Source organism: Uloborus diversus, unplaced genomic scaffold (genome assembly GCF_026930045.1).
Source record: "Uloborus diversus isolate 005 unplaced genomic scaffold, Udiv.v.3.1 scaffold_14, whole genome shotgun sequence".
Classification (NCBI taxonomy): Eukaryota; Metazoa; Arthropoda; class Arachnida; order Araneae; family Uloboridae; genus Uloborus; species Uloborus diversus.
Window position 1 is genome coordinate 8,175,673 of NW_026558098.1, and position 13,100 is coordinate 8,188,772.

General features: G+C 36.6%; 1 protein-coding gene across 1 annotated transcript; it reads left to right on the top strand.

Moving 5' to 3' along the window:
* Positions 1 to 449: 449 nt before the first annotated feature.
* On the top strand, positions 450 to 3,862 carry LOC129232907 (ankyrin repeat, PH and SEC7 domain containing protein secG-like). The gene is made up of 2 exons (XM_054867010.1): positions 450 to 550; positions 1,978 to 3,862. The coding sequence occupies exons 1-2, from the start codon at positions 450 to 452 to the stop codon at positions 3,860 to 3,862; spliced, it is 1,986 nt and encodes a 661-aa protein (XP_054722985.1).
* The last annotated feature ends 9,238 nt before the right edge of the window (positions 3,863 to 13,100 follow it).

Below are 13,100 nucleotides of genomic sequence, written 5' to 3' on the forward strand. Positions count from 1 at the left end.
AAATAATTAGCACAACTTTTTCTCATCATTCAACTGACAGTAAGTGCTATGATACATTTTTTCTTAGATTCTTTTTTGATGTAAATTTACTTTTAATTTCATTCAGTTTGAAAATATTTCCTTATTACTATAACTATAGTTTTATTATTTGGTGCTTGTCTTATTATCAATTTTCGTCCTATTATAATACCAAGATGTTGCAAAATTATTCTTATTAAATTATAATCGTGATTTGAAATTCAGTATTTTCAATATAATCGTCGGGTACGTATTCTTTTGTATTGCCTAAATTAGTGTAGTATATTCGAAAATGTATGTTATACATTGATAAAAAGATCGATGTTTTTTGGTCGATGTATCAATACCATCGATGTTTTAATTTCTAACATCGATGTTTTGCTATCGATGTCGCACCTCTATTTCAAATGCATCTCAAAAACACAGGGATGATGGGTTTCAGTTTTTTGGTAGAAGAGGAAGTCACTACTAGGCCTAAATATGGACACTATGTGCCTAATCCTGAGTATAGTGTTCACACCATGATAGTGGGGTGGGAACGAGGGGGTCCGGGGGGGAAACTTTTTAAATTTGTCTTAAAAATGCGTTTTTGTTTCATATGTTTCAAAAACTTGCAATTCTTCTTTGGGTGTCACTCCCCAGATGGGTGACACTTGGGGTGGACCGCCCCCCCTCTCGTAGTGATGACACTGTTTATTTACAATAGTGTTCCTTAATGCACACAGTGTTGCAAGATTACGTGAGAAGTAGCCAACTGGGCTACGTTTTTGACGTGGCTGATCACCTAAAATTTCATTTCAGGCTAATCTTTGAGAAACCCAAAATTTTGGCAAAAATTGAAAAAAAAAAAAGTCTTTATTTTCTGGATGACTCAAATAATCTGCTTTTAGAACAAAAAGACTTTTACAAGCAATAAAAAAAATCAAAAGGAAAGAAATTGGGACCATGACATACAAACTTAATGACTTATAAGATGCAATAAAAAATGAAAGTCAAAAATAAATTCCTTTTTCAGAGTGTCTTAATAAAATTTATTCCATGTAAAAATATTTTTCGTAATACTAATGACTAATTTTGCCCAAACTATAAGTGTTATAAAGTAAGACAAAACAACGTTAGAAGAAGCACAAATTTGCAAATTACAGCAGACACCTGTTTCGGTGTTACAGGGAACGCCTTTTTCATTGCAAAAAATAGTGAGCTTATGGATGAAAAGACATCCAACAAAAGCTTTTGTCGGATGTCTTTTCATCCATAAGCTCATTATTTTTTGCATTGAAAAAAGGCGTTCCCTGTAACGCCGAAACACGTGTCTGCTGTAATTTGCAAATTTGTGCTTCTTCTAACGTTGTTTTGTCTTACTTTACTGTTCAGCACAAAGGTATTTATTTATCGTATAAGTGTTATAGTCTATCCATTGTGCACTATTCCTGAAAAGGAATATAAAAATTATTCTTTTGGAGGTTAGTGAATTCACTTCCGATACTTCGAACTACAGATTACTCAGAGGTTTTATCCGGCCCCCTGGGACTTCGAGTTATTGAGAGATCACTGTATATGTTTTGACATACGTTTAGAACCATTTTATTTATAACTTATTTATATTTCTCCAAATATTCACAATGGTTCTGATTGGATTTAAATTAAAGCTAATAGGATAATGATATATCTGAAATTAATCAAACAAAATTACTGTAAAGTTTAAAAATGTAAATGACATGAACTTTTTCGATTTATGGTAAGCGACCACTGGTTTCAAGAACTACTGAATTCCATTTCATGGTGTTCCGAAGCAATTTTCACTGGTCGTGGACCAACAGACCACAAATGATTCCGAATGCTGGTTAGTTTAAAGTTTTACAAGTTTCGTAAATTGGATGAAATGACACTTGTAACAGTATTAAATTTCAGTTGAATTTTGTCATTTGTGATAACCTAAAAACTCTTTTTTTTTCCCAGGAAATGCCTCTGTTTCACCGAATTAATATGCAACAAAGATATAGATCAAAATGGGCGAACTTCTTTGCACTGGGCAGCAGAACTAGGAGAAGTGTGTAGCGTAAAGAAGATGCTTACCCAAGGCTTCGATACCCGTATACAAGACCCAAATGATGACACGCCCCTCCATGTTGCTTTGAAATGGGAGAAGGAGGATGTAGCAGAGTTATTGGTGGACACAGACAGCGGAACCAGCATCCAAAACAGGGATGGTAGGACGCCTCTACATCTTGCTGCAAGTAAAGGATTTGCAGGTATAGTGAAGAAGCTGGTTGCGGCCGACCCAAGTATGCGTCTCCGAGATCGAGACGGACAGACACCACTCCACGCTGCTGTGCTTTCCGGGAAGGAGGTTACAGCAGAACTCCTGATCAATGCAGACAGTGAGATTGATGTTCAGAATGACAAGGGGCAGACCCCTCTACATATTGCTGCAAGTAATGGATTTGCAGGTATAGTGAAGAAGCTGATTGCGGCCGACGCAAGTATGCGTCTCCGAGATCGAGACGGACAGACACCACTCCACGCTGCTGTGCTTTCCCGGAAGGAGGTTACAGCAGAACTCCTGGTAAATGCAGACGATGAAATTGACGTTCAGAATGACAATGGGCAGACTCCTCTACATCTTGCTGCAAGTAATGGATTTGCAGGTATAGTGAAGAAGCTGATTGTGGCCGACGCAAGTATGCGTCTCCGAGATCGATTCGGACAGACACCACTCCACGCTGCTCTGCTTTCCGGGAAGGAGGCTACAGCAGAACTCCTGGTCAATGCTGGCAGTGAAATTGACATTCAGACTAACGAGGGACGGACTCCTCTACATCTTGCTGCAAGTAATGGATTTGCAGGTATAGTGAAGAAGCTGATTGCGGCCGACGCAAGTATGCGTCTCCAAGATCGATTCGGACAGACACCACTCCACGCTGCTCTGCTTTCCGGGAAGGAGGCTACAGCAGAACTCCTGGTCAATGCTGGCAGTGAAATTGACATTCAGACTAACGAGGGACGGACTCCTCTACATCTTGCTGCAAGTAATGGATTTGCAGGTATAGTGAAGAAGCTGATTGCGGCCGACGCAAGTATGCGTCTCCAAGATCGATTCGGACAGACACCACTCCACGCTGCTCTGCTTTCTGGGAAGGAGGTTACAGCAGAACTCCTGGTCAATGCAGACAGTGAAATTGACGTTCAGAATGACGAGGGGCAGACCCCTCTGCACCTTGCTGCAAAGCAACAATATGTTGACATTGTGAAAAAGCTGTTGTTCAATGGGGTGCGTCCTCACGTTAAAGATAATAAAGGTTTATATCCACTGCACATTGCTGTGCAACAAGCCGGGGACGGACATGATATGGTGAAACTTATTCTTGCGATGACTACTTTGAGAGACATAGCCATCAACTACAGTGTAATTGTGAATGAAAACTGGAGGCGACGCTGTATCCGTGTTGAGTCAGAAAGTTATGCCGAGATTCAGCGGATGAAGAACACCCAGATAGCTGGATCAAGGGTGTCCTTTTATGACATTGTGACGCAAAACTTCCGCAAGGTTGCACTGTATTTCCAGATCGAAAGAATCCGCATAGCTTCCCATTGCGATCTCTTGAGGGCTCAATTTCCGCTCTTCGCTGACCTGATTGTTTTCAAAGTAGGAAGGGCCGAAGAGAGGAGGTTTCTCGCCGATCTGTGTCTGGAATGCTTTTCCATATTGACTCAAAGTCGGAATCCTCTGCCCTGCACGTGCACAGACATCGTGTTAAGGTGTCTAAGTGAGCAAGACATGCGAAACTTCATTAGTGCCATTAAATTCGAGTGCAGAGAATTCTGTAAATGTGGTACTCACTAAGAAAGCTGAAGACAAAATGTACGCTTTCTTAATCATTTAGTCAAATCAAATCAGCCATTTTATTTTCTAGACCATTTGCAGAATCCCAAGTATTGATTCATCCTGTTTCTGCATGTTATTGTCTTTTAATGTGAACTTTTACTGTGCATTCAAATGAGGTATTAAATCAAGGACAACATGTGTGATTTTTTCACAAACTCTTTAATTGAACTTGAATTCCATCCTTTTAACAGAATCGAGAGGTTGACTACATTGCACACTTACTTCCTGTGTCTTCCATTCAGAAAATCTATAAAATTTAACACCCTTCTCGATTGGATTGCAGTTGGGTTTTTACCAGGAAGAACTGGTTTTTATCTAGACATGAGAAAACTAGGTTTTTACCTGTAAAAGCTTAGGAAATATTATTAGCCTCTGTTCATTTGATGGCACAGTGATTTATTATTTTTACTAATTAGTTCCTACATATTTTATTGTTTATTATCATTTTTATTTTATATGAGTATATTATTACATATTTTCAAAAACTATTGGACCGTTGGAAAAGTAATTAGATGCATGGCCAGATGGGTACATGGGGTGCGGGCCCAGGGCACCAAATCTGTAGTGTCACTAAATAAAATGTCACCAAATCTGTAGGTAAAATTTTGATTTTAGACGTCTTCCATATTGCATCATAGCAAGATGTAAATATTAAGTCTAAAAGAAAAAAAAATCCCTGTAAAAATTTAATCTCTTTCACAATTCCCAAAACCACTCCAAGTTCGTTCTATATTAACAACACTTTTTAGACCTATACCATAGATAATTTTGATATTAATGGCTATTTGCAATGGGCAAAGTTTGACGACATCTTATTTTGTCATGTTTAGTTATCTTAATACTATGTCACTTCTATTTTTTATAATGAATACATTTTGTAATATAAAGAACCATCAAATTTAGTACAGATATAAAATAAGCTCAGGGGAGAAGGGGGGGGGCACCAAATAAATTTCATGCCCAGTGTCTTCAGAAGCTTCAGTCAGACCTCGATTAGATTACAGCTTTCTTATAAATTTCAGATGTACAAAATAAATTTTAAATAAAGAGGAAGGGAGAAGAACAAGTTTTGTACTATCAAAAACTTCAACTGGTTATTTTATTAAAGTAGTATTCTGTAGCTGTTGATTTAACTTTATAATATATTTCATTTATGCTACATTGTTATATATGAATGTAGATCACAGTTTTATTGTAACGGTATATGACCAGAAACTTGTATTTTTCTACAAGACTGTTATGAAAACACGAAGATTCAGATTCATTAATTCAATCAACAAAGAAATGTTCCTGTGCATTCAGTCCACTAAATATTTCACCTGCAACACTTTCTGCAAACTATGTCCAAGACATATTGTTTCAAACCTTTTTTTTTCGTTTTTCGATGACTAGGAAGTGTTTATACGAGGGCAAATCAAAAAATCTTGCGCCTATTTTTTATAGCCAAAATATGACTGTGAATAGAAAGCAAACATATACATTGCCAACAGTGACAGTTCCTTGAACTGTACCTGCCATATTTGCTTTTTGCTCGGAAGAGCGGAGCTGCTATCGGTCATTTAGCACTAGAAAGACGGAGGGGCCTGTGTGGCCCCTCGCGTAGTTTGTTGTTTAATAACTTGGATAATATCTAATGGAACTTAATGGAATTTTCCGACTGTTCATTATATGACACTATTTGAATGCTTGTTTAATCATTTAATCATTCGCCTCATAGTACTTTTAATATTGATCCTTATACCTAGAAAGACGGGAGGGGCCACAGTGGCCCCTAAGCATTTTGACAATTAAAAAATTAATTTTTTTCCTTTCTCCTAATTGTTGTAGCAAAAAAAAATAATGCCATTCACTCTAGTTTAACCTGTAACTTCTTCTTTATGCAGCCGATTGGATATAAAAATGCTATAAACAGTACCGACTGCTTACCATCCTAACGGTGGCTATTGCTCTTCGAAAGGAAAACTAATTCAACCTTTTGACCAGCATAGAGAGAAAAACTAAAAATAATTAAGTACCAAGTTTTTATTTAGTCATGAAAGAAGGTGTATCAGGCATGCGGACTCCCTCAGGTAGAATTTTTAAAAGAATTCATTCCAAAAATGGGTAGGGGCCACACTGGCCCCTTCAGTCTTTCTAGGTATACAGAAAATGTCAGTCGTTCTAGTGTTAAGATGACGGTTGTTCTTCAGACGTCCACAGCTTATGAGTAACAAAGTGTTTTTCGTTTTGTATGGAGCAAGGGACAAAAGCCCATAGCAATTCATAGGGAAATGCACCTGCAGTCCAGACCTTCCCCTTAGTGATTTTTACGATTACAGTCCACTGAAGAAGTTTCTGGCAGGACAGAAGCCAAGAGCGCGGTATGACAGTGATTCCACAAGCAGTCGGAAGAATTCTACGACAAGGGGATCTCTAATTTGGTGCTGCGATGGGATCAGGGTTTGTACGCTCCTTCAAAACTCCTCCAGTACTCCTTCACTCAGGAAATTTTTTGGAAGGGCCCTTCAAACTCCTTCATTTTAGTTCTAACTCCTTTTTTAGTTCAATGCTACATAATTTTCCTCTATGACAGTAACATAAAATACTTTGATCGACAACTTGACATCGTCACAAGGGCAAAGGTATAAGGATGATTTTAATGTAGTAATTTCGTATATTTATATTTTTCATAAAGATGTGATTTAAAATTAATCACAGAAATCATAAAAGTTTAAGGTGAAAATATTATTAGGTGACGAAGAGATTTCATAGGTGAAGTAAAACATGCTTAAATGGTTGAAATACACCGCCAGCTCAGTCATTTCCAGCCGAGGACTGCAGTTTCGTGCTTATTAGCACTCATCAGCCCGGCATAGGAAAGTGACTGAGCTGGAGATGGAAAACCTCTTATGGAAGCCAAGAGGGCCAAACAAACTGGTGGCTAATGTAAAATTAGCACAGACCAGCCGAGCGACCGAAACAATGGTTCGGTTCAACTCGAAAATTGATGGCAAGGCATGGTATATTCAGTAAATTACCGCCCATTAGCCAGGGTTAAAGCAGAAATACATGAAATACACCGCTAGCTCAGTCATTTCCAGCCGAGGACTGCATTCTGGCGGTAATTTACTGAATATACCATGCCTTGCCATCACTTTTCGAGTTGAACCGAACCATTGCTTCGGTCGCTCGGCTGGTCTGTGCTAATTTTATATTAGCTACCAGTTTGTTTGGCCCTCTTGACTTCCATAAAGGTTTTCCATCTCCAGCTCAGCCACTTTCCTATGCCGGGCTGATGAGTGCTAATAAGCACGAAACTGCAGTCCTCGGCTGGAAATGACTAAGCTGGCGGTGTATTTCATGTATTTCTGCTTTAGCCCTGGCTAATGGGCGGTAATTTACTGAATATGCTTAAATGGTGCTTGGCTATTTTTTCAAGTTTTATGATTATTGCTTTTCCCTCCACCAAACTCTCAGCAGCAAAAGTCAGTTTGTTTAATTTTTTTTTTAATACTTAAATATACATAAGTAGATGTACTATATTAAGTGATTGTGTTAAAAAAACAATTGTTTAGTAAATCGCAGTTACGATTTTGTAAAAAGGGTCATCCACACCCACAAGTGATGTTAAGCCTTGAGGGGGAGAGGGGTTCATGAAATTGTTACAAGGGGAACAAAGAGGGTGACAAAAAGTGACATCACTTAGTTATTATAATAATGTGACATGTGACAAGAGGAGTAGTAAGGTGAAGTGTGACACTTTGTGACAAAGGGGAAGTGAGTCAAATATATTGAAAACACAAAGTAACATCACTTAAGGTTAGCCCATTAGTACTCCTTCAAAATCTCATTTTACTCCTTCAAAACTCCTTCATTTTATTTCTGAAATTGAGTTCGAACCCTGGGGATACTATGTGGAGAAATAGTGTAAGTGACATAGTTTACTACGTATATTTGTAAATACCTGTATGTATCTTTTTTTGGCAAATAAAAAATAGGCGCAGTCTTTTTGATTTGCCCTCGTAGATTTTCGCAGAAACTGAGCAGATTTAGGAGTAAGGAAAAACTATTATTAAATACAAATAGAATGGTAATAGTACGTAATAGGTAAATATAAATAGATATTAAATACAATAGCTGTTCATGGGTATGCATGCACAGTTTTAACTTCAATTTATTTTAAAAAACAAAAACACGTGGAAAAAAAAATGGTATGGATTTTTTCCCCCTCCAAGATGGTTAAAACCATGCCAACTCTGTCAGAGACAATACAACGCTGTGAATTTTCCCATCATGTTCCATGGACGCTTTTTTGCATTTAGAGTAAGGAATGCCTTCGAAAAGTGTAGGCCTAAAAATTCTGATATCGAGCATAATTTCATCATCCCGTGTAGATCTCCAACAAGAGATTTACTTTCAAGTTGTGAGCCTATTTTTAAGCTATGCTCCTTGAAAATATTTAATAACACATGTGTTTCATTCCTGATGCTTTGAGATACATCCAAAATTTGTTAAGTGTAACTTACTATATGTGGTCCCTTTCTATGTATCAATGTTGACTATGCTGCACAATAAATGACATCTTAAAAATGTACTGTTTATTTCTTTAAAAGTTACATGAAAGGAACAAACTGTAAACTATTTATTTACATACGTCTGGTTAAAGAGTGATATCATTAAAAAGGGTAAATTTGGTTCAAACTCACTTTTGACCATTTTGTTAATTATAGGTATTTACTGCAAATATCTTTAATTGAGCAAGGTTTCAAATGAAATAAAAAACATTTTGAAACATAATGCATGTGTAATTTATCGATTTGTGGAGGAAGCAAAGGGATGTAAATGGACTTTTTAGAGCTTCGAGCAATACGCGTTTTAAGTTCAGATCCTTGGTAGGATTACATTTTTTTTTTACTAAATCATGCTGTATAGCAGCACCCACAAGAGTTACTAATACTATCTGTTGCCGTCAAACAGAGGTGAGGTTCTCCTACCATTTGCACTAAAAATCTCATAAATTTTAAATTTTGGCATTTTTCTTTGACTCTCACTGCCTCATATATAGGTTTGGAGAGTTTTTTAACAAAGGGTTGGTTTGGTTGACTTTTTTTTTGTTTGAAATTGTCTAATAGTATTTTGTTTAAAAACATGTTTAGTTAATTTTAAGTTCAGGAAAAAACCAAAGCATGTGACTTACTAATGGTTTAGTTTTAAACAAGCTTCGAACAATTCGGAGCAACATACAATAACAGAAATTTTTTAAAAAATACTAAGCGCTTTCTATAATGCACTTAAAAGGACAAAATAACTTTTCTAAGTCAGAAAGGACATTTTAAGTATTCCTTTAGTTTTCCATTGTTCCAAGAAAATGATCCCGCAAACGAAGAAAAGTGCGGCTCAAGTCATTTAAAGAATTTATTATTTTATCTAGCTTTCATAAATTTCAGTGTTAAAACATGCATATTTTTCTGGGAAAGTTTGGTTTGAAATGACTTGAGTCGCACTTTTCTTCGTTTGCGGAGTCATTTTCTTGGAATAATTGAAAACTACAGGAATTCTTAAATTGTCCTTTCTGACCCAGAAAAGTTATTTTGTTCTTTTGAGTGCATTACAAAAAGTGCTTGGTATTTTTTAAAAAATTCTGTTATTTTAATCTTTTTATTAATATACATGTATCTCAGAAATAGAATAATGTTACCATCACGAAACTTCACCTTATTTTTTCACATAAATGCTCCGTACTAAAAGGAAATAAACCAATATACATGCCTAAAACTTTAAGCAGTTGGCACTAGAAATGAATCCTTGTCCCTCTATAGGATTAATTTCTGTGCTAATTTAATTGAAACCATTTGAATATTAAAGGTTTCTTAAACTAATTCATGTTTCAAAGCATACAAGTTACTTGTGGTAAAAATCGTAATATGTCTCTTTATTTAGCCCCATTATCGATTATTTTCATAGATGAGAGCATTTCATGCTTGCTCCAGAGAAGCCTTGATTCAAAATTTTCATTATGATTACTATTAACATTACTGTTGCAAAGCAACAAAATTTGTAACAATGAGTTTTATATTTAAACATTTAATGGGGAACTTACATGAAATTTGCCGTTTTTCATCCTAACCAAAATAATTATTTTATTTTAGAACTTCAATTTTTCAGCGTTAAGTTGTACCTTAAGATTAAGCAAATCATTTAGTAAAATTTCGAAGTCTCTAAGTGATCTAGTTGCTGAGATATAAGCAAAACCAGGCCTCGGATTTCTCCGTGACAATCAGGCCAAGTATAATAAAAGTGCTTAAAAATTCTTAATAAAGGAACCAGAGTCCGAAGTTTTAAGTGTTGAACCAAAGACTTAAAACTCTGAAAAGGAGTGTGCAATTCATCCCCTTCAATTGAAACGTATATTTAGATTCAGGAATTACGATTGTAATTATAATTTCGACTTTTCTTCAGCCAATATTATTCATGATTGTTCTTCCATCTTTGGGAAGCCTTCTATGTAGCTGAAATAATTGTACCTTGGTGGTTAAGGTTCTGTCGAACCCCCTGCCCTTCCCTAGTATTTTGAAATCTTTCCTTTGAAAGACTTTTGCGCGTGCGTTAATACAAACGCAATTGGCTATTTCGCGCACACAGGGCCGGATTACTAAATAGGCAATGTAGGCAGTTGCCTAGGGGCCCCGGAGAAATCTTAAAGTTGAAAATATGTAAGAAAAAAGTTCTTTTCGACCAAAAAAAAGGGAAGAAAGAAAGGAATATTAACCCAGGCCCCCGATTATGATATTGGGATCACAGGTCAAACACTTTTTCGGTGCCCTCTTGTAGTCAAACAATACAATTTTTTCCATTTGCTAGAATAGTTTTAGCCAATTGGAGCCCCCAAATAGCAGGGGTAAAAATCCCTGAAAGAAAAGGAAAAAGTCCTGGTTGTATCGGAGCCCGGAAAAAGGCAGCCAAGAGAAGTTTTTCGGTGGATCTGGATTGGAGAAGGGGAGGGGGATCGAAGTTGGAAGGGCCCCGAAAATGTTTGAGCTTTGTTTTCAATTTTATTACATTTTTCCGTAAATCAAACTGAGTTTCAAATGCTTATATTGGTTCTAGGGACCCCTAGAGCTCCAGAACCTTGACCAGGGTCCCCACTTAAGATATCGGGGGCCCTAAGCCTAACAATTTTCGGGGCCCTCTTGTAGCTAAACATTAGTTTTTTTTTCATTTGCTAAAACAGTTTTAGCCATTTGGGGGCTTCAAATCGCAGAGGCCGCGGTCTAATTTTCCTATTCAGAAAACAGACCCTGAGTGGAGAGAAGGGGGGCCCACTGCCATACTTCCGTACGAGAAAACCAAACCTTGGCTCATTGCAAAAAGTATCATATTGTCCTCCCTAGATCACTTGACACGGGGATAAGAGAAAATCCCTGAAAGAAAAGGAAAATCCTGAAAAGGGATAAGATCTGGGATGGGGACAAAGTTATCAGCAGTATGCCCCAGTTTCTTACTCGTTACACTTTATTAAGAGAAATCTCACAAATAGCAGAGATTTATGCTCGCGGAAATTTGTCAAGGACCCGATTAACGAGTGATAGGGGCCCAAACTTAGCAAATTTCATCAATTTATTGTCATTTTCAAAATTTCATGCATGGGGGGGGGGAGAGAAATTGTCAGTGAAGCAATTTTTCTTGCGTCTCTGATAGTCATAATAAAATATAACCAATTCTAACAAATAAGTTTTTGTTTTAAAACCTTAAACTACTTCTGGGCATTGTTTTTTTAAGAGGAATGTTTTGCTTGAATAAGTTACTGCTAAATCTCTATTGTTTTTTAAAAACGTAGTTGAAGATTATGCATCTGTGACCAAGTAAACTTAATATATCTCTTGTACATAAAATATGATGTACATAGAAATTTTCAGTTACATCTACAATTGATTTGCCACAAAACAATTAATAGCCGCGAAAAACTATTAATTGTTTAAATTTTTATTTACCAGCGTATACAAATTTTCTTAATTCTGATACAGTGAAAATCTCTCCGAACGTACAACCCTTAAGCACGAACACCCCTTATCCTGACGCAGACACAGCTTTTCTTGTAAAAAACTCTTTTTAAAATATTTTAGCAAACCTCTCTGGTTTCTCTTTGAAAAAAAAAAGAAAGAAAGAAAGAAAGAAAAAAAGACAAGGGAATCAGAAAATCCATTGCTTCCACCACATTTAGCTGCAGGTTGTTCAACACAAAGGAAAGAAACCATAGTTAACATTTCAGCTCCTGGGAATCCGATTTCTGGTTCCAAGAAATGCAGCTGTTAGCAGGACTGCAGTATTATAAGGTCCTGGCTGTTATTCGGGGGCATTTCTTGGAATGCCTAGTAATAAATTAACAAATCACTTTGCCGAAATTTTTGATCTCCCCAGAGTAAATAAACTGCCTTCCAATTCTGCCACCTTTACAACTGTGGTTCTGCCTTTACAATAGTGGTTGAACAGGCGACTCTGGTGGTTGTAGTCTAAAAAAGCATGGGCGGTTCATCAAAGAGCTTGAACACATGTATTTGCGGAAGGGCGCGATGTGTCCCTTTAGGTTAGGCACTGGCCGAAATTCGAAGCGGTTTTTTTTTTGGAAGAACACTATATGAGAAAATGTTCTCTGGTCCACTTATTATTTGCACCCTTTTTCTATAGGAGCTTATGGTTAGACGCCTGCCAACCATTTCTTTTATTTTTATCATTTCCGCACCACTTTTTCCCAGAATGAAATGTGGTATTTTTAAGAAGAAAGGTTTTTCACTCTAACGAATTCCTCGTCCTCTTCAGTTTTTATATATGCAGGGTAACCAAACTTTAAAGTGAAGTTCTTGTATAAAGCTAGTTTTTGAGTTGATATTTTGTACCAGTATTGAAGTGTTTATTTTTATTTTTTTTTTTTTTTGCTTTAAAAATGAAGCATCAAAGCACAACGATATTGAAATACTTTTCTAAGAAGCAAAAAGTTTCCTATGAGAAAGGTAAGAAAACAATTATGTACTGATTTAAAAAAATAATTATAAAAACAAGCAAGAATTCGTTTTATATATTATTCATTTCTGCTGCAGGCATATTATTTGTAACAAGATATTAATATTTTACCGAAATTAACTCAATTAGCTATCAGACGTGGGCAGATATAGTTTTGGGGAGGATCATGAAAAGGTCAAAAGTGTAACCTCTCCCATAT

Excerpts from the sequence above, each read along its gene's own strand:
- LOC129232907 (XM_054867010.1), top strand. The coding sequence starts at position 450 with ATGGGTTTCAGTTTTTTGGTAGAAGAGGAAGTCACTACTAGGCCTAAA. Across the intron at positions 551-1,977 it reads GTTCACACCATGATAGTGGG|GAAATGCCTCTGTTTCACCG; the intron begins GTGGGAACGAGG and ends TTTTTTTCCCAG.